The 27,207-nt window shown below is 50.4% G+C and overlaps 2 protein-coding genes and 1 long non-coding RNA gene across 5 annotated transcripts; 2 read left to right on the top strand and 1 right to left on the bottom strand.

The window, feature by feature from the left end:
* The first annotated feature begins 4,686 nt into the window (after positions 1-4,686).
* Positions 4,687-10,198, top strand: LOC122473433 (keratin, type II cuticular Hb1). The gene is made up of 9 exons (XM_043563997.1): positions 4,687-5,107; positions 5,860-6,068; positions 6,829-6,889; positions 7,645-7,740; positions 7,958-8,122; positions 8,405-8,530; positions 8,784-9,004; positions 9,269-9,300; positions 9,597-10,198. The coding sequence occupies exons 1-9, from the start codon at positions 4,739-4,741 to the stop codon at positions 9,839-9,841; spliced, it is 1,524 nt and encodes a 507-aa protein (XP_043419932.1). The 5' UTR covers positions 4,687-4,738; the 3' UTR covers positions 9,842-10,198.
* A 4,929-nt stretch (positions 10,199-15,127) lies between these two features.
* Positions 15,128-20,429, bottom strand: LOC122473441 (keratin, type II cuticular Hb1-like). 3 transcript variants are annotated; one of them, XM_043564010.1, is made up of 5 exons: positions 20,177-20,429; positions 18,900-19,025; positions 17,118-17,335; positions 16,129-16,160; positions 15,128-15,612 (listed from the first exon to the last, which is right to left on the bottom strand). In XM_043564010.1, exons 1-5 carry the CDS (start codon positions 20,177-20,179, stop codon positions 15,449-15,451), a joined length of 543 nt encoding a protein of 180 aa, XP_043419945.1. In that variant the 5' UTR covers positions 20,180-20,429; the 3' UTR covers positions 15,128-15,448. The 3 variants fall into 3 exon arrangements, with proteins under 3 accessions (XP_043419945.1, XP_043419944.1, XP_043419942.1); XM_043564009.1 differs by lacking the exon at positions 20,177-20,429 and adding an exon at positions 19,646-20,055 and having other exon boundaries at positions 18,921-19,025; XM_043564007.1 differs by lacking the exon at positions 20,177-20,429 and adding an exon at positions 19,646-20,053.
* A 34-nt stretch (positions 20,430-20,463) lies between these two features.
* Positions 20,464-27,059, top strand: LOC122473443. The gene is made up of 3 exons (XR_006294669.1): positions 20,464-20,682; positions 24,011-24,184; positions 26,853-27,059. It is a non-coding gene; the product is annotated as an uncharacterized LOC122473443 (long non-coding RNA).
* Positions 27,060-27,207: the final 148 nt, after the last annotated feature.

Genomic DNA, 27,207 nt, shown 5'->3' with positions numbered 1-27,207 from the left:
GTAATGGTCTAAGATCAAGGATCTTCTCCCTTCTTTTCCCTAGAAATCCACCTCCCATCCACTTCTCTCTTTCCTTCCCCAATCCTACCCTTCAGTCTCTGCCCCATGGCTTTCAAGATTCTTGCCCTTGTTGGCTAGCTTTCCTGACCACTCTCATCATTGTTCAGTTCAAGGACTTAACTTTGGTCAAGGACACATCTACTCACTTCATTCCTCCTTCAGGCCCCAGCCAGGAATGTCTCTCTACCCATCCCCCACTCCCAGGAATGGCTGCCCTCTGGTCTGCTACATCTGATCCCCACCCCACCCTACCAGAAAGCTTTGCACAATTAACGACCAAGCTTTGATGGTTCCATTACTCAGCATTTAATAGGCAGCTGGCATTCGTTTCATTCATTCCACAAATATTTATTGAGCACCTACTATGTGCCAAGCCCTTGGAATAGATCCACGAACCAAACACTTGTGCTCATTGGTGTGTTGCAAGGTTTGCATTTTTGTTCACAATCTGCATATGTGTCCAGCTTTTCTCTTAGAACTGGAAGCTCACCACAAACAAGGGTGAGCTCTTCTCTATCCTCTGGCCCTGAACCCTCAGAGCACTGTAAGGGGCCCTGAAGAGGGTCCTGGGGGAAGGGATCAGTGAGAGTGTGTGTTAATGTGCTATATACCAGCACCATCTATTGTGTAATACTTCTAACGATGGTAGAGGGGCAATGAGATAAGCTCATCCCTTCCACTGGGATCAAATATACCAGCAGACTCTGAGTGCCGGCTTTGCCACTAACGACACAAACTGAGCAAGACTCTTAACCTTCTAGACCTCAGTGTCCTCACCTGACACCTGCCTCAGAGGGTAATTGTAAAAATTAAATGCTTTAGTGCATGTTGGGCAATCAGCATAGCATCTAGTAGGAGGTAAGATGAACATCAAGAGATGTTACGATTTTTTAAATTTGGAAGAAGACTCATGAAATGGCTTTCGACACTAAGCATATACCTACTTGCATATTTTTTTTTAAATAACCACATACCCTAGCAAAACCCTTCCACAGATATGCCAGAAGACACGGGAAGAATGTTCATGGCCACTCTGTTCATAATACAGACCCTAGAAACAACCATGAGGCCATCAGGGTGGAGAGATAAATAAATTGTGGCATATTCATACAATGAGTATGAACACAATACAGCAACAGGAAGCAACGCTGAAAAAAAGGAAGCCAGACACAAAAGAATACACACAATACAATTCCATTTACATGAACTTCAAAAACTGGAAAACTATGGGGCGTCTGGGGGGCTCAGTTAGTTACGCGTCTGACTCTTGATTTTGGCTCAGGTCACGGTTTGTGAGACTGAGCCCCGCATTGGGCTCTGCACTGACGGCATGGAGCCTGCTTGGGATTCTCTCTCTTCCTCGATCTCTGCCCCTCCCCCACTCACACTGTCTCTGATCTCTCAAAATAAATAAATATTTTTAAAAACCGGAAAACTAAATAATTTACGGTTTAGGGATGCATACCTTGGTTCTAAAGCTGCTAAGAAAAGCAAGGGGATGAGTAAACACAAAATCCCAGAGAGATGTTGTCCCTAGGCCAGAAAGAAATGGGGTAAAACCAGAATGAGGCTTATAGGAAGCACCTAAGTCACACGTATATTTCATTTCTTCCTATAGGGGGTAGGTACACCGCCTATACGTTCTTTTGTGTGGGTAACATAGTTCTCAATAAAAACTATTTTACCCTTGATAAAACCCATATTGCCAGAGCCAAGACTATGGTGGTGATTCAGCCAGCCCTCCCCCTCTCTTCCCTCCCCCTCCCCCACCACAAGCTTTTTTACTCCAAGAAAACATACAGAACGAATGTCCTTTCAGGTCTTCAAAAATTAGCTGCAATTAATAATGCTGAAATTCAATGAAATGGTGAAAATTTGATTTTCTTATATCTTGTTTCTTTAAATTGCTTCTGGTGTCTTTAAAATTGCTTAGGAAGGGCCAGCTATTAGTAATTAGCTCATGTTTATGCATGTCATTTTTATAAGGAGTTACACTGGTGGAGAAGGTAAAGCATGTGTGAGATGTACCTTGACTCACAGTGCTTCTCCTCAGGACACCAGCCAACTGGTTTGCTGGGAGCACTGCCATGGCTCAACTGTGGGCAGTGTCCAGAATGGCAATGAGGGTATAAAGGGTCTCGGAAGTGCTGGCCCAGCTCCCCAAACACATAAAGTGACAGCAGGTGCCACACCCTCCTGGACAGCCAGATGGCTGACACAGTCCACGAGCCCGTGTTTGTCCTGTCACAAGGCCTCAGCCCTGAATGTTTCACACAAACACACAGAGCCCTACCCCCAGCCCCGGTCTGTTCCCCTCCTTCCTTCTCCTTTCCCGCCAGCCCCACCCCCCTTCCTCCTTCCCCAAGCTGCCCTGCCTACCTTTACCTCTAAGACATGGCAGCTACAGGGGGCTGCCATCCACATCGCTTCTCTTCTCTTTCATTTAATAATGCAAATCTCTGTACTTTATGAGAGAATTCTTCTAGACCTGTTCCCCTGCAGTAGGAGGCTTTGTGGGTAAGTAGAAACAGTACCCTCTGTCAAGATACTCACAGTGCACCAGAGGTATACAAATAACTAAAACCACTCAGTTCTCAGCCACAGGACCCTATAGATCCCCAGCCCCAGCCTCACGTTGCCCCTGTGCTACATTCCCACACCACTGGCCCCTCCTGGTTCTAACCATCCCAACCCCCCGTGACACTGCCCATCTGCCCAAGACTGATTCTTCCCAGCCATAAATTCCACAGATATCCCCTCCTAAACAACTTTCCCTACCCCTCTTGAAAATTTCCAGAGAGTTAGGAAATCTGGGGGTTGTCACAGCGTGTAGGTGAGAAGGCATTGCCTCTCCTGGGCTCCATGACTTAACTAGCTAGGAGATACTGGGCAAGTTATTTAACCTCCCCGAGCCTCAGTTTCTTTATCTGTAAAATGGGGATAATGATACATACTTCGTATGGTTGGTGGGAGAATTAGAGATTGCTTACGACATAAAATATCAGATAGTAGGTGGCCAAAAGAAAAAAAGACAAGAAAATATCCTCTGATCAAAATAGGATATATGTTTTCCTACATTGTTCTTTCTAATTACAAAGGGGAAATGTATGCGAGTGATCCGATTTAGCATCACAGATACTGGAACAGCCTGATATCTTTGTGCTTCTTAGGGTGACATAATAAGAATCATATAGCATTGCTCATGAGGTATTCTGCCCAAAAACATGTCAGTTGAACCCAGACAAGCCTCTAGACCAACACTATCCAGTGGACAAGCTGCGATGGTGGAAATGTTCTGTCCCTGCGCCATCCAGTAAGGTAGTCAGTGGTCCTGTGGTCATGTGGCTCTTGCAACTGGGGAACTCCATTGTCAATTTATTTCGCTTTAACCAATTTAAATTTAAACAGCCGCATACGCCTACAGGATGCCACACTGAACAGGTCAACTCTAGAGTTAACTTCCAGTATCTTTAAAATATAAAGAAAGGATGGAGGGGGCGCCGAGGTGGCTCCGTCGGTTAAGCACCAACTTTGGCTCAGGGTTTGTGCGTTCAAGCCCTGCATTGGGCTCTGCGCTGACAGCCCAGAGCCTGGAGCCTGCTTCAGATTCTGTGTCTCCCTCTCTCTGCCCCTCCCCTGCTCTTGCTCTGTCTCTCAAGAATAAATAAACATTTAAAAAAATTAAATATAAGGGACGGAGCCACAAGACAAGTCACATAAAACCGATTTCTTAAAACTTTTGAGACAATTAGGAAGGCTGAAAATGGAACTGCTAGTAAATGATTCTTTGCAACTGTTGTTAATTTTCTTGCACGTGCAGTGGTACGGTCCTGCTTTCTACACGTGCCATACTTTCTGTAACTGTCAAATATGCGGGCAGGGCTGGCACAGTGTTAACCACTCTTGAATCTACATAACTCAGTGAACATCTCAGGGTGTTTTTATGCTATGCTTTCAACGTTTCCAGATGTTCAGAAACTCTCATGATAAAAGTTGAAAAAGACAAAAACACACACACACATATTTAATAAACCGCTGGCTGCTGTCTTGACAGGAAAAAATGGGATGTATCTCAGCAGCCCGCTAGACAGTCTGAGGATGGGGGGAATGCACATTTGTGGTAGAGTAGCTTGGTGGCCACTACTGGAATGGAAACTTCTGGATGTTACTTGTTAACACCTCAGTCTTTCCTGAGTCCCCTCCTGACCACCCCACTACACACACACACACACACACACACACACACACAAACACACACACACACACACACAGGTGCCCTGAACCTCCCAGCCTCTGGCCTTGCTTCTCCTCTCCTCTCCTGGCCCCCTTCCTCCCTCTCCTGCCCTGCCCTTCTCTCCCCAATCTCCTCAGATGAGTGCATAGACTGCTGGCAGGGCACTTTGAAGATGAAACATACTGAGTCCCCCTACATCCCAGAGGTTGGCATCCTGTACACTGAGGAGGGTGCGGGCCACTCCACCATGAAAGCATGTGCTAAAGAGGGGTTGGACTCAACTAACCGCCCAAGCCCATAAAGCACAAATTGACCGAAATGCACAGCCAAGCCCTTCAGATCTGAGCATAAATAGGACTGAGGTGCCTCACGGAGCACATTGGAGTTTCCACAAGACTCCAGACCTCGGTCCTGTACTCTGCTACCCCAGCCTCCAGGAGCACCATGACTTGCGGATCTGGATTCTGCGGCCGCACCTTCAGCTGCGCCTCGGCCTGTGGGCCCCGGCCCGGCCGCTGCTGCATCACCGCCGCCCCCTACCGCGGCGTCTCCTGCTACCGCGGCCTCACCGGCGGCTTCGGAAGCCACAGCGTCTGCGGCGGCTTCCGCGCCGGCTCCTGCGGCCGCACCTTTGGCTACCGCTCCGGCGGCGTGTGCGGCCCCAGCCCGCCCTGCATCACCAGCGTGTCGGTCAACGAGAGCCTCCTCACGCCCCTCAACCTGGAGATCGACCCCAATGCGCAGTGCGTGAAGCACGAGGAGAAGGAGCAGATCAAGTGTCTCAACAGCAGGTTCGCTGCCTTCATCGACAAGGTGGGTGTCCTTGATCACACCCTTCCTGAGCCTTCGGGTCCTGGGCTAGGCACTGAAGACAGTCAGGGGCAGGAGACAGGAGGTCCAGGTGAGCTCCCGCTCTGATGGACGAAATGGACACCCACCCAGGCCACATGAGGACCGAGGACATCAGGATATAGAGCTGATTTGATAGTGGCTCCTGATTTGATAGTGTTGCCATTATATGCAACCTCTGTCCAGACAGGCAGGTCCCCACGGAGACACAAGGACAGGCTTGGAACTGGCCTGTCAGAGGAAGAGGGCAGAACATGCACACAGACAGACACCAAAATGGACACAAGAAATAGGAAGAGGCCCGCAGGGTGAGCCAGTGGGTGGCTGTCCTTGATCACACCCATCTTGTAGCCCACCCATGCTCAGCACTCAGGCTGGGCACTGAGACAGGGGGAGCCAGAGGCCAACCGGAGACCTCTACCTGCCTCCAGAATACACATGCCACCTGAACTCACCAGGTCTGGAGAGCTCACTTTACCTGAGAGCAGACGCTGACCTTGCCCAGCCCCTTGCTCCCATCCCTGAGTGAGAAAATCCAGACAGAGATCACAGGAGGGAAATCCAGGAGTCACCTTGTCTCCCACTGCCCATCTCTGCCAATGTCTGCTGAGCTCCAGGGTTGGGAGTTTGCCCCTAAAGCAATCACCCCAGCCCCACCCCAAATTGGCTTTGGGACCCCAAGAGCCGTCTGACCCCTCCCCACACCCTGAATGCAGGTGCGCTTCCTGGAGCAGCAGAACAAGCTTCTGGAGACCAAGTGGCAGTTCTACCAGAACCGCAAGTGCTGCGAGAGCAACCTGGAGCCCCTGTTCGAGGGCTACATCGAGACGCTGAGGCGGGAGGCCGAGTGCGTGGAGGCCGACAGCGGGAGGCTGGCCTCGGAGCTCAACCACGTGCAGGAGGTGCTGGAGGGCTACAAGAAGAAGTGAGTGCGGCCCGGAGTGACACTGGGCACAGGAAATGGACTTGGCTTAGAGCCCGTTGGGTTAGACTTGAGAAGAATTTTCCAGAAGGACGAGGGGCCATGCAGGCCGGGGACTTGCGCGGCAGGGTCATCTCAGCTGCGCCACTCTTGCCCAGAGAGGAGACCTCTCTGTCCCCTACTCAGCCTTCCCTTCTCAGAGGCTGTCCCCCAGGCCCCGTGGGGAGGAGGCTTCTACAGGCTCCCTGGCTGCCTCCTGCTGACTGACCTCTCAGTTTTCCCACCCGTAGCACCTGAGCGTCTGGTGGTTTGGGACTGACAGGCCCCGGGGCCCCGGGTGTGCCACTGCCTGGGGTGCTGAGTGCCGATGGGGGACGGGTGTCATAGGCCCCCACACCTGAGCCAGGTTGGACAGCCAGATGAGGGGAGGCTGGGGCTGCCTTGCCCCAGAGGTGACACTGTCCTCTCCTAGCATGGGGCCGGGGGTTGAGTCCTTATGTGCCTCCTAAGGTGACCTCACGGCAGCTGTGGGAACGGGGCTGGGAGGTCCCACACCTTAGCTCTCTGGACCCCTCAATTTAAAGTCGACACAGGATCCTAGACCCGTTCCAGATCTAACCAGACAGAACGGAGACAGCAGAATTGCTGCGTTCCAGCTGTTGGGAGCTCACTAATACTGCCCCCTCCACTGACGTGAAAGGGAGACGGCCTCTGGTGAGACCCGACCTTCCCTGACCTCCCTCTCTGCCCTCTTCTGCCTCAGGTATGAGGAGGAAGTCTCTCTGAGAGCAACAGCTGAGAATGAATTTGTGGCTCTGAAGAAGGTGAGTGACGTGGGATCCGGAAACACAGACACCAGGGATCTCGGAATGACAGACTCTTCCTGGGGAGACCCAGAGGGTCTCAACCTGTGCGTGGGGTACACGACCTGGCCCAATCGGGCTGGGAAATCCCAGGGGTCAGGTCATGGAAGGCTCACTCAGGTTGCCGATGAAGGGCAAGAACCTTGGACTGTGCCTTAGCACCCTGCCCTGGGGCAAGGGATGGCTGGGCTGACCGGCGGATGTCCCACTGTGCTTTAGAACTTGTGGTCTCTGGCGGGGACCCCATGGAGGCAGGGCAGCTCCAGTCTCTCTGTTGAGGGACAGCGTCCTGTCTAGCACTGGGGCAAGTCTGACCAACAGGAGGGGCCCAGTCCCTGGGGTACTGGGGAGGATGGAGCTGAACCCGGAGTGACCAGGTGGTCTTGGAGGACTGCCAGGGGACAGGGAGGGGTCGAGGTGGCGAGCAGGGAGTCAGTCTGGCAGGTTTGTTGGGATAGGGAGGGTAAGAAGCAGAGCTGGGACCATAAGAGGAGAGAAAGGCTGGCGGCCCATCTCAGGCACAAAGAGGTTTGTTCTCAGAAGGGCAGGAGGTTGCAAAGCCCACCCCAGGCAGGTCAGAAAGTATGGCGACGGCATGGGAATAGAACAGTGGGAGTCCTTTCCCTTGGCCTCCACGAATGGGAGAGAAGAGAGGGGAGTGTTTGGGGTAATGAGCACCGGGGTCCTCTGAGCTCACAGACACCCCATTTTTCCAGGATGTGGACTGTGCCTACCTCCGCAAGTCAGATCTGGAGGCCAACGCGGAAGCCCTGATCGAGGAGATCAACTTCCTGCGGCGCCTGTATGAGGAGGTGAGGGGCCGTGGTCCAGGTCGAAAAGAAGCAGCCAGCCTAGAAGAGGGGGCTGGGGCCTGGGACTGAGTTGGCCAGGGTTTTGGGTTGGGTGGGGGGCTGCAGTCCATGAGGCTGTAGTGGGAGCTGGGGTAGAGACCAGGTAAGGGCTGAGATGACTGGGTCCACAGTGTTGTGGGTGAGGCTGGGGCATAAACACGTTCCCCACCATCTGCAGGAGATCCGCGTTCTCCATGCCCACATCTCAGACACCTCGGTCATCGTCAAGATGGACAACAGCCGGGACCTGAACATGGACTGCATTGTGGCCGAGATCAAGGCTCAGTACGACGACATCGCCAGCCGCAGCCGGGCTGAGGCTGAGTCCTGGTACCGCAGCAAGGTGAGGGGCACAGGACACCTGTCTCCTAGACATGACAGCACGGGGGAAGCCCGGTATACACTTAACAAAGCCTCTTCTGTATGGGGTTTCTGATCCCTAGGGATGGTGACAGAAGGGCAGAGAGCTCTTAGGTTATAGTTGTTGGGCAGGGCTGCCATGTATAGTTGCACAGGCTGAGCACTGTACAACCTCCCGACCATCTGTGGTGTCTGAATGGGAGGGAAACTGCATCCTGAGCTCAGGAGCACCTCTGCTTCCTACCACCCCCCCCCCCCCCCCCAGTGCGAGGAGATGAAGGCCACGGTGATCCGGCACGGGGAGACCCTGCGCCGCACCAAGGAGGAGATCAACGAGCTGAACCGCATGATCCAGAGGCTGACCGCCGAGGTCGAGAATGCCAAGTGTCAGGTACGGGTCGCCTGGGGCCTCCCCAGGGCCACACAGGCAGTGTGTGCCCCGACTGGCTCTCACCATTCATGATCCAGCCCATTTGCAGGACTCATGTCCCTGGTTGTGGTCCCTCAGGGGGACTCCGTTAATGAAGGGGAGAGGCTTGTTCTTGGGGTGTCCCCAGCTGGGGGAGGGGAGAGACTGGGCACATGAGGGAAATGGACCGAGACACCCAGGACCATAACCCACTTTGTTCTCTCCTGGGCCCCAGAACACCAAGCTGGAGACCGCGGTGACCCAGGCTGAGCAGCAGGGCGAGGCGGCCCTGAGCGATGCCCGCTGCAAGCTGGCCGAGCTGGAGGCCGCCCTGCAGAAGGCCAAGCAGGACATGGCCTGCCTGGTCAAGGAGTACCAGGAGGTGATGAACTCCAAGCTGGGCCTGGACATCGAGATCGCCACCTACAGGCGGCTGCTGGAGGGCGAGGAGCAGAGGTGAGGCCCAACCCAGCCTGGCTCTGAATTGCCCATTCCTGCCCCTTGAATACACTCCATCCTTTCTTCTGTCTCAGCAATGGCCAGCGGTCTAGGAAAACCTCTGATTCATCACTTTGGGGACGGGGGTGGTTTGGGAGGGCTGTTCCCTCAGACCCTCTGCTTCCACGCTGACCACTTGTCAACCCTGCCCCAAGGTGTGGGGGAGCTCTATCCGAAACTCTGGATGAGTCACTCATGTTGCCTTTTTCTTCTTCCCTCTAGACTATGTGAAGGCGTTGGGGCCGTGAATGTCTGTGAGTAACACAGCCCCTGTGTGGATGGATTTATTCCCTTCCTATAAGGGGTAGCAGAGTCTGGAGGGTGGGGTTCCACTGAAAGTTAAATATCATAAAGTGGGCTGGCATCACAGCAGGAGGGATTGGGGGTCAGAGAGCAGGAAAGACCACAGCTTTGGGCCTAGCATTGTAAGTAAAGATTCTCCTGACTTTAATACATAGTGCTCAGGGCCCGGGGATCTGCATCATCTGGGAGGCTGATGGCTCGCCCCCCCTCCCGCCCCAGAAATCTCATGAGCCTTTGGGTTGTGCAGGTGTCAGCAGCTCCCGGGGCGGGGTCGTCTGCGGGGACCTCTGCGTGTCCGGCTCGCGGCCGGTGACCGGCAGCGCGTGCAGCGCCCCCTGCAGCGGGAACCTGGCGGTGAGCACCGGAATGTGCGCGCCCTGCGGCCCCTGCAACTCCATCACGTCTTGCGGCCTGGGCACCGGCGGTGTGGGCTCCTGCGGCATCAGCTCCTGCGGCGTGGGGTCCTGCGCCAGCAGCTGCCGCAAATGTTAGGCGGCCGAACTCACGCCTCGGGCCTGGGGTCTCTCCCACCCAGCCTCCCCATGGAGCAAGCTCTCAATTACCTCTCTAGCACTTTGAAAGGTCTGTCCCACTCCAGGCCTCTCATGTCTATGTGTGATCCCCTCTTCCTCGGCTCTGCTGCCCCATGCTGGGAGAGGCTACCCCTAAAAAGTCCCCTTGACGCCCATACGAAGGGGGTTGAGGGGCCCAGAGGACCAGGACAAGGTCCTACCCTAGGCTGTCATGGGGCTGATGGCCATATCCCACCCCCAACCACTCCCCTTCCACCTCTGTCATGTTCATCTGTCTTGATCTGTGTTTCCAATAAATCAATGTAGCCACCTCTGAGCCTTGTCTGCACCTCTGTTATCCTCAAGGGTCAGGGTTTGGGAGAGTCCCCAAAGTCACGTGGAACAGAAAAAGGTCTAGTCTGGGGTCAGTAACCGGGGCAGGGCCCCACAAGCTTCCACGGTCCAGCCGGTGTTTGAACCCTGCGTGCACCTTTAGTGGTCATTTCACTAACACACTGTTGCCTCCCAGAAAACATCCCTGTGCATATCTGTCAACTGATGGATAACAAAAATTAGATTCATCAGTCACTCAAAACTTAAGGAAACATCACTCACTGCTTTGCTGGGGAAGACTCATGCCTGAGCAATTTATTAGAATTCCTTAAAGGGTAACTATATGAACATGACTTAAACTTTCAAAAAGCCTTTGATGTGGCTACTTTTTGCTTTTTGAATGGAGTCCTTTTGGGTTCTGGAGACCTGCCAGAGCTGATAAACTACCTCCAGGATAGAAAACAGCACGTAGCAAGACAATGAGGTGGCACAGAGGTAAGGACATAGACTCTGGAGCCAGATGACTTGGGTCCAAAATGGGGCTCTGCTCCTTCCTGGCTGAGTGACCTTGGTTAATTTCCTCACCCTCTCTGTGCCTCAGTTGCCACATCTCTAGAGTGAGAAAGATAAAAGTGCACCTACCTCATGGGTAGATGGGAGGACTAGGCATTTCATACATAACGTGTGCAGACGGTGCCTGCTGCAAAAGAATCATGACATGCGCTTGTCATGAGCCCTATTCTTTTGCAGAATATAAAGTGGAAACCCCTCCAAGGACCAGGGCTATGGCCAGCCTCCTGTGCCCATCTGTAAATGATTACAGGGGCGCCTGGGGGGGCTCAGTTGATCAAGTGTCCAGCTTGGGCTCAGGTCACGATCTCACACTCCGTGAGTTCGAGTCCCGCGTCAGGCTCGGTATTGACAGCTCAGACCCTGGAACCCACTTCGGATTCTGTATCTCCTGCTCTCTCTGCCCCTCCCCTGCTCATGCTCAGTCTCTCTATCTCAAAAATAAACATTTAAAAAAGTTTTTTCATTAAAAAAGTGAATAAATATCTTTAAAAATTTTTAACAATAAATAAATAAACAGATTACATTTCCCTCATATTACACTTAGTTGTGTGATCAGAGACAGCAAACAGAGAAAGAAATCTCCACGTATTCCAGGGCCATTGAGCTCCTACGTGCAGAGAACTGTTTCCCCCGTGACACTATGAGGGTCTTACAAGTAGCAAAGAAAGTAAGGAGATGGCCCCTCCATCTTCCTATGGCGAAGGCAAGTCCCTGAATACATATCTGTACAGCAGGGCAAATCTCTAAACTTCCAGGCCCGGAAAACTGTAGCAGAAATCTAAAACCACCCCCATCCTTCAGGGCAATAGAAATAAATAATATTGAGAGCCCAGAAGCAAGTGGTCTGAAAATACCAGGCTCTTTTAAGGTAGAGGATCAATCCAAGGCCCCCCACCCACTAGTATGTCCCCTCTCCCCTCCTGATGGAATTCTGAGCAGGCCAGGACCCTGGGAGAGATCCAGACTATGAGGTTGTTCTAACCAGCTCTCTGTGCTGTGACACCACACAGCTCAGAAGCAGGCCATCAGGAGTCCAGACCTGAGGCCCAAACCCCAGCTCCATCACTCCATCCCTCCCCAGTTCAGAAACTACCCAATGAACTTCTCATCTCTGCCAACCGGCCCCTCCCTTCCCATCGCACTGGTCTCATCAGCCCAGCTGGGCCCTGATGGCCTTACTTACTCTCAGCCTCCTTCCAGTTCCCACTCCTGGAAAGGCTCAGGAAGCGGAGCAAGAGTGAATGAATCAAGTACATAATACTCCTGAGGCAGAACGGTGACAAAAACGGAACGCCTCGCTGTGTGACCTGTGGCAAGTTACCTCCCCTCTCTGGACCTCAGTGTATTCACTAGTGACACAAAATGTTTGGACCAGATGGCTGCTGAGGCCCCTTACCGATGCAAAAGCTCCATTGGTCCTCAGGAGAGGTGGGACAGGACTAGGAGCTAGAGGTGGGGACCCCAGATGCCATGTAGCCGTGCGGTGTGCGTGCTGGCTATACCTTCTTTCTGCAGAGCTCACCGTCTGTAAGCAGCTGTCTGTGGGTAGAACAGTATGATCGCATCCAGGTACGTGCACATCTCCGGGCATCTGTGTGGAAGCACCTGTGTGTGTGTGAGAGAGACTGTGAGCATTTCTGCATGTGTGATTGTGTGTGTGAATGTGCACATGCCTGTGGGTCCGTGCTGAAGGGGGTAGCTCTGTGGGTACCGCAGTGTGAGTGACAGGCGGACTCATGTGCTGATGGGGGAGGAGGCGGAGAACCGGGCTAAGGCAGGAGTGGTGAGGGTAGGTGCCGCTGGGTGTCATCCTGGGGAGGTGCCCTCTGGCCAGGGAGCCCCAGCTCTAACCCGTGGGGTTCCTTATTTCCCCTCCTGCCCTGTAGACACTCTAGCTCCAGCTGGGGCAGCAGGAGACCAGCTGGCCTTAGACTTGTAGAGCCTTCTGTTAAAGGTGCTCAAAGCCTTTCCCAAGACTCCAGCACCTGAGATATTCATTGCATTTATGTAACTCTTACTATGTTTTAAGGCCTTTGCATATAGTAATATATTTTTCACACAATCCTGTGACAGGGACTATTCTCCTTTTACCGGTCAACTATGGTGCAGAGAGGTTCAGTAAGGAGGAAAATGAAAAGGGACAGATGAATCTTCACCAGTTAGATCCGGGAAGGGCAGGACTGAGACTCAGAAACAGGCAGTGTTTGGGCCAGGGTAACAGCAAGATTGGGAACAGAATCCAGACCCTTCCTTCCTTCCTCCAGACTGGCCTGGCTGATACATTACAGCTGGAATTTCATCAGGAAAGATTGTGTGTAGACTCATCCAGAGACTCCTGAGGGGTTTCCATGGGGGTGAGACAGGTTAATGGTGGAAGAATGACCCAATGCGTCCAAGGCCATAGCTGATCACACAGGACCACAGAGCCTCACGCTACCCATTCACCCATTCATCCGTTCATATCCACTGCATGGCAGGCCCTAGAGACGGGTTGACAAGACACTCACTGGCTCTGAGGGGCTTATATAGAGATGCCAACATCTAAGTCACATCTGTCACGTCTAAGTACTATCAAGCATGAGGCAGGCCGGAGCAGAAGAAGGCTGACCCCCTAGTGGTCCCGTTCTGCTGAGAAGTGATGTCTTAACTGGTGACACCCACCTCCCTTCAGAAGTCACCTTGACTAACAAAGCTTGTAAACAGGCTGGTAAGACTCTCTATAAATGCACCACACAGTTCTCTCCCACCCCAGGCTGGAATGTGGCCCGTGGCCAGGGAAGCCACTCAGAGAATCGGTCCCCAAACCACAAACATGGCTGGTGGCCCACGCAAGACACGCAAGCCTGACCCAGCAGCCCATGGGATCTGGACTGACGTCAGGCTTGCGATTCGAAACGGGAAAACGTGAACAGCCAGCCCTCCGTGGTGTGGGCCGCAGAATGCTCACCATAAACCCAGCCAACGACTCCAGGTGAGAGTTCCCTTGGCACCTCCCTCCAAGTCCTTTCCTTGACATTATCAGCACAGCAGGAGCTGGCAAAACCTGACCTTGAAGATCACAGAACGTCATTACCTTCCTAGCAAAATGCAGGGAACCTGGAGCCCAACCGCAAAATCTCGCAAAGGGGCAGCTCGGCTCTCAGCTGCTTTGCACTGAGAGTGTCCGTAAGAACGTTTGTTTATACAGTTGGTGTCGGTCAGAATTGGCCAAATGGGGCTGATGTGTGTGTCCATTGGGTCCGTGTCCCCTGCCCCCCTGCTGCGTGGCAGTCCTTATGCCAAGTTTCGGTCTCATTCCTCTTGCATGATACAGTTCTGTTTACCCAGGAAGGGGGCCTTTTTGGATACCTGTTTTCTGGGCAGGGACCCAGGAGAACACAGCAGACATAGTGTACCTTAAAAGGTAAAGCCAAGGCCTCTGGCCAATGACGCACCTTAACCCCACCCAGGGACACAGAAAGCAGGAACCATTGTTCCCCGCATGTGTTGATGATGTAACCCTTTGTGCAATAGAAAAGACTGTGAGTTCACCGAGTGGAAGCTTCTCTCGGGCCTGTGTGGCAAAGAGAGAGCCCAGAGATCCAGCCCTTCTCTGGCCACCCACCACCCCCCGCAAACTGGCCTATCTTCTGCCCCTCAAAGTCCAGTTGCCTTGTAAAAACCCACAGCAAACAACACCATAGACCTGGAAATAGAGGCAGAGCCAGAAGCTCCATCTGCTTCCAAAGACATGCTCTCCCAGCCCACCATCGGGTCATTTGTTAAACTAGAACCCAGGCCTGGGCCACCCAGCTGTGTTCATATCCCCCCGCCAGAATCTTCGAGGGCCGTCTTCCCCGGAGCCTGTCCTCAAGTGCCCCTGCCAGGCCGGCAGAGGGTGATTTGCCCTCCTCCCCACCTCCTCCATTCTCTTTGGGGCTGGTTTGGGCCTGCCTCCCCACCAGAACGTCCTGTGCAGGGCCAGAACCAGAGTGCCTGGCTCACTCAATACTGCACCTGACCCTCAGAAGCCATTCGGTAAGTGTCTGTAGGGCGAGTGACTGGATGAATGAAGGCAGCGCTCAGCAACCAGACATGGTGGAATGCGGGCCCCAGGCTGGGGAACAAGCAGGTCTGAGGAGGAATGAACCCCTTCTTTCACTTTCCCCAAGGGTCCTCTGTCAACCCACCACCACCACCAACCTCAGGATCCTGGTTCAGTGACATCACCATAAACTGAAGTCATGTGGACCCACACTCCGCAAGGGGAGGGCTGCTTCCTGGTAGTGTTCGCTCCTTTTCTCCCCTACCCCCAAATCCAGCCAGCTTCGTCTTGGCTCTGTACCTAGCTTGAGGAATCCAGGCACAAACAGCCCAGGGGCTCAGTCCACTGAAGAACTTTTATTGCAAAGGAGGAGTCCTAGGAAAATAAGAGTGAAGGGGTGGGGGCAGGTCAGAGGGACAGGGTGCTGGGTCCAGGTAAGCCACACGGCCTCCTCAGTGGCTCAGCATCTTCACCCTGGAAACCGGGCAGTCACCGTCCGGTAAACTAGATTCCAAGACTTTACGCTCCGGGGTGGGGGCAGGCAAGAGGGAAAGATGAGGTGACGGCTAGCTCCGTGGGAGGGGGTGTCTGAGACAGAGGGTCAAGTCTTTGGGGCAGAAGCTAGGGTTCTTTTTCTCCAGGGCATGGCAAGAAGGTTCAACATCTGCGGGCACCGCTGCAGCCAAAGCCCCCGAAGCATCCGGGGGAGCCGCAGAGCGCGCAGCCGCCGCCAGGGGCGCTCGTGTCCAGGGCGCCGGAGCCCGCTCGGGGAGGCAGCAGGTTGGCCGGGCCAGAGGCTGAGCCCAGCCCGCTGCCCAGGGCTGAGCAAAGCGCGGCTGTCAGAGGAGAAGCCGTCTTCTCCTGCTCCGCCCCCAGAAGACAGACATACAGACTCCTCTCCCAGAGAGTAGCCTCAAAGACCCTCCTCCTCTCCAGGAGTCAGAGGTGCAAACTCCCCAAAGACCAAAGGGTCTTGGTGCAGACCCCTTCCTCCAAGAAACAGACTCCAGAAGGCCCCCTCCCTGAACTCGGACACTCAGGTTCTCCCCACGTGAGAATCAAACAGTCTCTTCCACAAGGACAGACCCACAAGAACACCCTCCCACACCCTAGGGCAAACCAACAGAACCTGCCCCCAAAGAACAGACCACAAGACCTCCCCCTTCAACACTCACAAAGAATCACCCCCGAGAGAATAAACAGCCCCCCACAAAAGGGAGACACACAGAGGAAGCAGATCCCAAATCCCAAATCCCTTCCCAAGAGAATGCACACAAAGGGGCGTGGGAGATAAGATTGAACTCCTCTAACCCAAGCTATGTCTATTATTTACTTACTGAAGCTTCCTGCCCCAAATCCCAGACCAAGCCTGCGGAGAGAAGGAGGAAGCAGGTGAGTGAACATCCCTCCTGGGTATAATAATCCCCATTCTCCAAAACAAAACTTTCCTGGCCCTCCCCGGACGGGCAGAGAGATCTACATGCCCCTGGTTCTCAGATCCTCACAGCCCTTTTGCATCAGACTCCTCTGGAGCTTAAACTCGATCTTTCCTCCTTAAATTCAGATAGTCCGATTTTATCGATGACCTCTTGGAGGAGGGAGAAGGCTAACGACGCTTCCTTTGGCCTAAACTTAGCCTAAGAGGGGAGACCAGGAAGGGAACATTTTAAAGGACACTATAGAGGAGATAGCTCAATCATCTGAAGACTATTGGTCAAGCCACACCCAGTCGCTTTCTACCTGTGTGTCCTTGAGGTGGTCCTTTACCCTGAGACTCAGTTTCCCCATCTGTAAAACGGGGATGACAGCACCTCCCTCCCAGGGGTTTTGTGGGGTTGAAAGATAATAAATGCTGCATGCCTGTTGCATGGCGGGTTCCCCGTCCCTCCCCTCAGCCTGGGGTACCCAGCTGGAGCTAGCGGCCCTTGGGTCTCTACTGCAGTCTGAGGTTAAAAGCCAGGCCCTGCCTGTTCCCATAAACCCTGCCTTCGGGGCAAGAAGGGCAGAACTGAGAAGGCACTCCAAACTGGAGACATTATTCCCCCTAGCTAGGCCTTGGTCCTTGCAGCTGCCTCACTGGACAGACTGGCCCCTGCTCTCTGCCCTTGGGGGTGTGTGACCATGTGTCGTCCCATCCCAGGTGCCCATCCCTAAAGGGCCTTAAGCTGGTGGGGAGAAATTGGCTCCAGGAGAACAAGGCCCTGGATCCCCAGGTCTTCTCTCCCCACCAGCCCCCCTCCCCAGCTGGTGAGGACCCAGATGGTGACCTCCCTGGGCCCCTGCACTCCTCGCCGTGGCCACACCCAAAGCACCGCCCAGCCCCCACCTGCTCTCCTCGTCCTCCAGCAGCTTGCGGTAGGTGGCGATCTCGAAGTCCAGGCCCAGCTTCACGATCATGAGCTCCTGGTACTCCCGCAGCTGCCGGGCCATGTCCTGCTTGGCTCGCTGCAGGGCGGCCTCCAGCCAGGCCAGCTTGCCCTGGGCACTATCTGAGGCACTCTCCTGCAGAGCTCGTGGCTCCCTGGCTCTGTCTAGTTCACAGGGCTGGGGGCGAAGGAAAGAGCACGGATAGGACATCCTTGGCCCCCACCCCCTCCCCCATCAAAGATCCAGACCCTTCTTGGAGGCCAGAGGGCCAATGAGGGATTAGAGATCACTGTATGGAATGGGCCTTCCTGTTCCAAAAAATGTGTCTGTGTCTGCCCAGCTCCCAGTGTGGAGATTTGGGACCAGCCATCCGAGATGGCTGAGACAGAGCCTTTCACGTCTAATATGGTAACTCTTCTCAAAGGAGCTAGGATCCAGGAAGCATCAAATGCTCCTGAGCACATAATGCTAGGTTTATTATTTCATCAGGGAAACTAACAGGAAGGATATCCTTTCCTCACCAGAAACTAGCCTCCGTAGTCTCTGCAGAAATAGAACAATAATAAACGCTGGCCTTGATGAGCTTTGCTTGCTGCTTAGGAAACTGGGGGTGGGGGATTGGGGGACTGTGATCAGAACAGCAGAGGCCGGTGGCAGACTGAACCATGACAGGCCCATCCATTCACTGTGCCACCCCCTTGAACCTGAACAGCTTGTCCCTCCTCACAGTCATCAGTTCCTGAAGAAGGGAGGACCCCTCAGAGCCTCAGACACTTGTATCCACAGAAAGCAGGGGAAACAGGAAGCAGAACCCCTTCCCTCTGCAGGTAAAGTATGAGCCCAAGGGGCTTGACAGGGCAGCTGGGAGGAGAGAGGGGAGATTGAGAGGCAGAGAAGTCGGAAGAAAGAAAACATCCATGTGGGAACCTCTCTTTCCTAAGCCTAGAGCCTGAGCTGCAAACCCGAATGCCTCCAGAGGCCTGGCTGGAGGCATCCCAAGGTGAAGGCCAAATGTTAACCCTCTAGCAATAGTATCCAGTTCCAGAAAGAAATCCGCACATTGTCCGTCTCCCACAATCACCAGGACCTCTTTCACCGGTTTCAGCCTCTCACATCTCTAATTTAGAGACGCGGGTGTTGGTACCTTTTGCCTTCCACAAGGATAATAACAGCACCAGCCAAGATGATGAGAAAATGGCAAGAGCCCTCTGCCTCTGCATCAAAGGACGCAGCTCAGGGTGGTGGGGTCGATGCACACAAAAGGAGCACGGCCTTGTGTGAAGGCGACAGAGAAGACAGAAGCCTCCCTTCCCTAGCAGAATGTTGCCAATTCCGTGCATTATTTAAAGAGAACCCAGAAAACCGGATTTCTACGGAACGTCTTGCGATTCCCAAAGAAGGGCTCAAGTTTAATGCTATGTAGGACAAACAAAGCACGCAGATACAAAATCGCATGTGCGCATGAAAACTGATAGGCAAACAAGTGTACAGATTTGTACGTATTTTACCTACGGGTCAGTTACGTGCCCACATGAACTACTACAGAGTCCCAGGCAAAGGCAGCGTGATGTACACGTGTAAAGCCACACTTTCGTTTGTTCGGACATTCACAAAGAGAAACTCTACCCATCTACTCCAGAGGAGGGGGACGACTAGTCGAGCTGTCATAGATAATGGACACCCTCCCACCGTTCATCACTCCGGTGCGCCACCCCCACCCCCCGCCACCCCCACCCCTCACCTGACTCTTAGCACTGTTCACCTCCGCAGTCAGCCGCTGGATGGCCTGGTTAAGCCTGTTCAGCTCCTCCTTGCTGTGTCGCAGGCCCTGCGTGTGTTTCTGCACGGTCGCCTGTACCTCCTCGCACTGTGGGGCGGAGGCAGCACAGGACAGGGGAGGGTCAGGGCGAGGAGGACAGCCAACAAGGGCACTCAACCGAAGCCCGCAAGACAGCTCCAGGACCAACCCCTCCACCTTCCCTCATGAGCAGGTCATCTGACTACTCTGGGCCTCTGTTTCTCTGTCTGGAAAATGGGGATGATCGTCTTTCCTATTGCCGAGGGTTGACGGGCACACTGGCGGATGCTCTATCGGGTCTAGAGATGCCAAAGGTAATGTCGAAGGGGTGGCACAAAGAACAACGCAGGCCAATAATCTGTCGAGTCATTGGACTGAGATCACATAGGGTTTATCCCAGGCAACAGGGGTAGTTAGACTCTAGCAAATCAGTTATGGTCATTCACATAGGATCATGGCAATTAATACAAACACCATTTTTAAAGATCCAGCAGGGATTCCTAATTTAAAAGTACTTTCGAAAATCTCTGAATATAAAGAAACTCCTTTAACTTGATGAATGCTACTAATCAGCGACAGGGATCCAGATTCCAGCTCCTTCGCTAAACCCAAGGCCACTATGGGGAGAACTCTCTAGAAGGGACAAAATCAGGGGGCCTTTTCCCTTTCCTGCACCTGTCCTCACATACCAGCCCATAAACCGCCTGGGCTCGGTAACTGACGCACAGGGCCTTATTCTCTTCAAGGTCTTCTATCTCCACCGTCTCACCTGGGCTCAAGACCACCTGTGAAGTAGGCCAGGTGGGTGTTACTGTCTCCCTTATCCTTCCTTGGGCAAGCTGAAGCTCATTACATCTACTGTCTGAGGAAGTAGGGACCCAGTGGGACATGAGTGACCCTGCCAGTCGAGCTGAGCTAGACTGCGTCTTAAGTGCATGTTCTTTGCTCTACACCCTGAGGAACATTAAAGTCACACACACTCTTCAACCCAGACAACAGGAACTGTTCACGCCAAACCCAGTGCAAATTGCTTTCCAGGGCAGAGGGGATATGGGAAATGGATATGAACAGACTCCCACAGGCCACCCTTTCCAGGTCCCATTCCCAAAAGCTGTAGACACAGCAGACAAGCTTGTGCCTGGCTAGGTCCAACAGATCTGGGCAGAGTCCAAGACCCCCTCATCCCATGTGACCCAATGTGCCACATAGACAAGTCTCACCATGATGAAAAGAGCTGTCGTCTCTCCAAGCCTCCGGGGCGCACCTAAGCCCAGCTCCAGCCCAAGGAGCTCCCAGAATCCTCGCCTCTGGGGACAAAGCTGCTCCCTCCCAGGGGGCTTTGTGACCTCACCTTGCAGAGTTCTGACAGGGGCCGGAGGGGGCTGTTCTGTCAGCCCAGGTGGGAGAGTGGAGGTCCCTGGCCTGGAATGGGCCTTGAAGGAAAGAGGAGGAGAGGGAAGGAAGGATCCTTCAGGTGGGGGAAATGTGCAGAGCCAAGGAATTTGGGCTTATGGGGTGAGAAATGGGGAGTCACAGAAGGTGCTTGAGCAGACCACCACCCTGGTGTGCGATGCAGTTTAGGAAGGCCCGTCTGGAAGCAGAGGGAAGGCAGACAGGAGGGAAAGAGACTGGGTCTGGGGTTCCAGTGCCAAGACTAGGTAGGCATCTGGGACAGGATCGAGCCTCTTAACTGCAGGAGGAACCAGGAACCAGACAGCACACGCTGGTCAGCATTTTCTTTCTGTTTTATAAACTTCTCATACGTGCAAAAGAATGTGTGCATATAACCTACATTTAATGATTTAAATGGCAACAGTAATAAAAACAGATCCTTGTGTACCTCCATCAGTACCTTCGAAGCCCCACGTGGGACCCTTCCTGATCGTAGCATCTTCGGTCCCTGACCCTATCCCATCTCCAAAGTAACCACTCTCCTGGGGTTTGTAGTGAGCGTTCCTTTGCTTTTCTTTAGCCTCTGGTGTGCATGAGTCCCTCAGCATTTGTTCAGTTTTGCCTAACATTAAGCTTTACAAAAATAGGATTACGTTGTTTTTATGACTTGCTTTTCCCTCCCCGACATTCTGTATGTGAGCTTTTGATGCATACAGCTTGGTTCATTTGTCACTGCTGCGTAGTATCCCAGTGTGTGATTCTCTCTCCATTCCCCTGAGGGTATACATCTGTGCACTTTTGTTTTTGTGCTAACAAACAATGCCAGTGTGAACCTGTAGGTACTTTTCCGCTGTCGTACTTTGGCAAGAGGATGTTTGGGCTACTGGCAGTCAAACTATTGTTTAACCACAGCTCAAAATAAGAAACGGATTTTATATCGTGAATCCGTACCTACCTCCATGCTCACGCACCTAAAGGGAAATAAGTTTCGTGAAGAATTGCTCACTCCTACTAAGCGCGGTGCGTTCTGACTCTCGAACCACTCACCTGTACACGTTCTTTCACTTTGTATGGCTTTATGTTTTATCTTTAGGTTTTCAACAGGACCTTATGTTGAGACTTCACTTCTTATAAATAGTGTGTTGATTTTATTATGTATTTAATATAATGAAAATGAAATACCCATGAAGCCACTTATAGACACAAGAACCAAACGTCCCTAATAATTTACACATGCCTACACACTGCCTCCCCAGCCTGTTTCTGCTTCTTGATCGGGGTGGGGGGGGGGGCTTCCTTGAATTTCTCATCATTCCCTTGTTTTCTTTTCTTCTAGTTTGATTACATGCATGCATGTACCTGTAAACATTATTATTATTATTATTTAGTTTTTCTTGTTTGGTTGGGTTTGGGGTTTTGGGTTTTTTAAGTATATCACTTACAAAAGGGCTTGCTTTTTTTTTTCTAATATTGTACAACTAGGGTCTTTCACTAAGATTCATAGTATTCTATTACGTGAATACAGGACACTTTATATAACTCTATTATTGTTTTGTTCTGTTTTCTCTTACAAAGTGGGTGCTACGAACATTTTTCTAAATGTCCCCGATGGATGTGTGTGAGGATTTTTCTGTGATACACATCTAGGACTGGTATTTCTGAATCAAATAGTGAATAGTACCACACAAAAGTTATTTGCCAAAGTCATATAATAAAGACTTATACTTTGATCAGCAATACATAAAAGATTCGTATCTTCTCTGACGCATCTGATTCTCAATAATGAAATGATATAATCAGTCTTATTTTTGATCTGACTTTGCATTTTCGTGACTCCTATTGAGGCTGAGTATCTCTTTAAGTGTTTATTACCTGTATGGATTTCCTTTTGCCCATTTTTTTGTTGTTGGGTTGTTTGCTTTATTCTTACTAGATGCTAAGTGTTTTTTATATTTCTATATAAATTTATACTTCTAGATATTATACTTTGTCACTTATATGTATCACAAATATCGCCTTCAAATTTATGGCTTGTCTTTTCACTTTGTGAATATTTTGATAAATAAAAGTTCTTAATTTTAGTGTCTAATTTACCCATCTCTTCTTTCAGATTAAGCATTCATCATGCCTTGCGTAAAAATCCTTATTTATACCAACGTCAGAAAGAGAGGGACGCCTGGGTGGCTCAGTCATTTGAGCATCCAACTCTTGATTTTGGCTCAGGTCATGATCCCAGGATCGTGGGATCAAGCTCTGCATCGGGCCCTACACTCAAGCACGGAGCCTGCTTGGGATTCTCTCTCTTTCTCCCTCCACCCCTCTCCCCTGCTAGAGCTTGCCCACACACACTCTCTGTCTCTCTAAATAAATAAAAAAAGGAAAGACATTCACTAATGTTTTCTTCTAAAGATTTTAAAGTTTTGCATTTGAAATTTATAGTTTGCTTGGAATTGATTTTGTGTATAATAGAAGGCAAGAATCCAGTTTCATTTTTTTTCCATGTGGATAACCAATGCCATAGTCCCTTCTTTACTACTGATCTGCAATATCACTACTGTGGCATATCAAAGATACAGATCTAGCTATATATATAACTTTATATATTACATATAACTTTAGTTATATATTTATATATAGTTACTATATTTATATAATATTTACATACAAGAATAGACAAACTGATCAATGAAACAAACTAGAGAACCCCTAAATTGACATATATTATGTACATTACACATAACACATATATATGTTGTTAATATATTCATGCTTTATATAAAGTATATTGTATTACATATTATAATAAAAATATTATGCATAAAACACATCTAATGTGTATATAATATATATGTATAATATATATGTTATTATATATATTGTTACTATATATATATATAAAATATACGTCAATTTAGGGGCTCTCTAGTTTGTTTCATTGGTCAATTTGTCTCTTCTTAAGTGGATATTACACTGAATTAATAGCTTTATAACTACCTCTGAAAGGGCAAATACCATTCAAATGCTCTTTTTTATCCCACGTATTCTTTTTTTTTAATTTTGATTTATTTTTGAGAGAGAGAGAGAGACACAGCATGAGTGGAGGAGGGGCAGAGAGAGAGGGGGAGACACAGAATCTGAAGCAGGCTCCAGGCTCCGAGCTGTCAGCATAGAGCCCAATACGGGGCTCAAACCCACAAACAATGAGATCGTGACCTGAGCCAAAGTCCGAGGCTCAACCGGCTCAACCGACTGAGCCACCTACACTCCCCCCACCCCCCGCCGTGTATTCTTATATAGCGCCTTGACTATTCTTGATTGTTATTCTTCACCATAAATTTTAGAATCAACTTGTTAAGACTTATGTAAATCCTTATTTGGAATTTGATCATAGTTGCATTGACTCTGTATATCAGTTTAAGGAGAATTAATATCGTTATGATAATAAAACTTCCCATCTATGAATCTGACATAGCTCTTCATTTAGTTAGAGCTGCTTTGTTATCTTGCATTTCACATAATGTTTATATTTCTGTAGGTATAGGTTTCTCCCATATGTATTAGACTGGGTTTTTAAGTCATTATTTTATAAATTTTATTAAGATAAGATATACCTACAATAAAATGCACACATGTGAAGCGTGCAGTTCAACAGGTTTTGGCAGATGCATCAGATGCGTGCCCCACTTAACCACCACTGAATGAAGATACGGAACATTTGCATCATCTCAGAAAGTTCCCTCATGCTCCTCTGCAGTCCAACTCCCAGACCAGCACTGATCTAATTTCTGTAGATTAGTATTGCCACTTTTGGAATTTCATATGAATAGAAGCATTCGGTATGTGCTCTTTTGTGTCTGATTTTTTCACTCAGCATGGTTTTTTAAATCTTTTCAAATGTATTTATTTATTTTGAGCAAGAGAGCAATGTCGGGGGGGGGGGGCGGTGCAGAGAGAGAGGGGAAAGAGAGAATCCCAAGCAGGCTCTGCACTGTCAATGCAGAGCCTGATGCGGGGCTCAAACGTGCGGGACAAGATCATGACCTGAGCTGAAATCAAGAGTCAGACGCTTAACCAACTGTGGCCCCCAGGGGCCCCTTCACTCAGCATGTTTTTAAGGCTCATCCATGTCATTTTATGAATCAGCAGTTCATTCCTTTGTGTTGTTAGGTGATATTCGGTTGTACAATTATATCTCAGTTTGTCCATTCACCTGTTGAAAACATTTGGGCTGTTTCCAGTTGGGGGCTTTAATAAATAAAGGTCATATGAAAGTCATGTACCAGTCTCTATTTCAACCTGCTTTTCATTTCTTTTGAATAAATATCCAAAAGTGCACTTGCTTTGTCATTTGGTAGCGTATGTTCAGCTTGATAAGAAATTGCCAAACTGTTTTCCAAGGTGACTAGACCATTTTATGCTCCATGAAAGCTCCAGCCGCCCCCCACTTGGAATCGTCAGTCTCTTGAATGTTAGCCTTCCAGTGGGTGTTGAGTTTTTCCCAGAGTAGGTTTCCCTGATGACTAATAATGATCAGCAAGTTCCCACGTGCTTCTTGGCCCTTAATACATCTTCTTTTGTAAAAGGCCGATTGAAGTCTTTCACCCATTTTAACTGAATTGTTTGTCTTCTTGTTATTGAAGGATTAGTTCTTTCCAGGAACAATGAATGTAATTATATATGATTGGATTTGAGTCAGCCATCTTGTTCTTTGTTTCTCATTTGTCTCACGTGGGGTTTTTGTTGTTGTTGTTGTTCCTCTGTTGTTCCTTTCTGCTTTCTTTGGGGTTCATCAAATAACTTTTAAATATTTGATATCATTTATCCTGTCGAAATCTTTCGGTTTACTTTATCATAATAAATGTTTGTTTTTAGTGATTGTTCTAGAGCTAATGCTCTACATACTCCCTTAGTTATCAAAGTCTATTTGGAGTTAATACTGTGTTGCTCCCCACTTGGCAACCGACAAGTGTACACATGACAAACAGTGCAATTCAGTGACCCGCCTCCCCATCGTCTGTGTCACTTGCCAGATCTTTTACTTCTACAGACGTTACAAGCAATATCACTATTTTTGCTTTAAGCAGCCAGTATTCTTGGGCACCACAAGCGTTCTTGGCTCTGTAAACTGATGTTTTTCACCAAATATGGGAGAGTACTCCTTCAAACACTTTTCCACATCACTCTCACTCTTCTCCTTCTGGAACCCCAAGCGTACATATGCTAGATGATTCTAGGTCTCTGAGGCTCTGTTACTTTTTCTTCAATATTTTCTCACTGTTGTTTGGATTAGAAAACTTCCACTCCTGTCTTCAAGACACCAACCCTACCCTCTGACATCGTCAGTCTTTGGCCAAGCCCCTTCGTTGAATTTTTCACTTCCATTCCCACACTTTTAGATCCAAGAATTTCTCGTTTGGTTCTTCTTGACAATTTTCCATACCGTCTTGCTAGCTCAATGATGCATTAAAATGTAGTTTTAAGTGTATTTTCCACAATTTTAGGTGACTAATGGCAGAAGGATGTTTCAGAGTTCCTAGTCTGACATTTTGCAAGAAAAGAAGGTCTTGGTCGCATTTTTCAACGGAAAAAAAATAGGCAGGATTCTGTGACTCGTTGGGTGGGGAAAATAGGTATGAAAGAGTTTTAAGCTGGAGATATTAGGCGGAGCTGGCAGAAAGAGGGAAAGCTGATGGAGGGGCATCAGTTCAGGGGGAACTGACAAACTGATTTTAAGGCATTTTGAATTCCAAATATCAGGGCAATATTCAAGTGAAGATGCCCTGTGGGAAACTGGAAACCTTAGAGATGAATTCATTTGTCCTCTTGACATGGCTGAGTGTCTGCTACAAGCCAACACTGGGCCAAAAGCTTCCTGGCACTGAAGCACTCCCTCAGGGAGCCCAGAGCCATCAGAACACCCCTCCTCAATGTCCCCAGCCTTGACACTCAATCAAATAAATAGCTGGCCTGGCTTTGGCAGCCCCCACCACATTGAATGCCTTCCCCCCAGCCGGAGATCCCACCCACCCTTCCTAGGACTGAAATAATGGGCAGAAAGATCAAAAGCATGACAGGAACTAAGTGACTTTATCTTAAGCACCAACAGCAAGGAGGGAAGGAAGATTCAGGAAAGGAAGGAAAGAGCAAGAGTTCAGGGAAGGGCAAGGTTAAGGGGTGGGGGCTGAGAGACGGTCCCCTTCATGGGTCAGACAGCCCAGAATCATCCAACAGAATATATCCCTGTGCCTCTCCCAATACCCTTTCTCAGCCTCAGAAAGGCAGGAGACAAGGAGGGAGAGTCCCACACAACAAGAAATGAGAAGTGGACAGCAGGGAAGATGGGCCAGAGTGAGATCAAGGGGTTACACCCCACCACCAGGGCCAGGTTGGAGAGAGAGCCAGCTGGGAACCTCGGGAGGACGAGAGCGCCAGAGGCTCGGTGTTTCATCAAACCCTGCCAGCTTCACACTTCTTAACCTGTTACCACAAACTTCCATCCTACAGGATCTGATGCCACAGAAATGGGTGACTGAGACATCCCCCACATACAACTCCGCCTGAGAGCGGCTGACACCTGCACAGGGACGATAACAAGTCAGAACCTTCGGCAGCGTGGGGACCAGAACTCCCACCCTACCAGCCAAGAGCACCCAGATGGCTGAGATGGTTCTTGCTTATTCACATCTCCAAGGATAAAGAAAGCCTACCTGAGCCTCCCTGTGGCCTGTCCCAGCCTTTACTGGAAGGAAGTCCATCTGGTGGTTTAATCTCAATCCCTTCTTAATCTAGTCTTCCGTCACTGACTTCAGGAAGACCTCCCTGGGGACAACCAAGCTGATGAAACACCTGTTTTAGTCCA

Source organism: Prionailurus bengalensis, chromosome B4 (assembly GCF_016509475.1).
Source record: "Prionailurus bengalensis isolate Pbe53 chromosome B4, Fcat_Pben_1.1_paternal_pri, whole genome shotgun sequence".
NCBI classification, from domain to species: domain Eukaryota; kingdom Metazoa; phylum Chordata; class Mammalia; order Carnivora; family Felidae; genus Prionailurus; species Prionailurus bengalensis.
The sequence above is the reverse complement of the archived record's forward strand: the minus strand, read 5'-3'. Positions and strand labels throughout refer to the sequence as shown.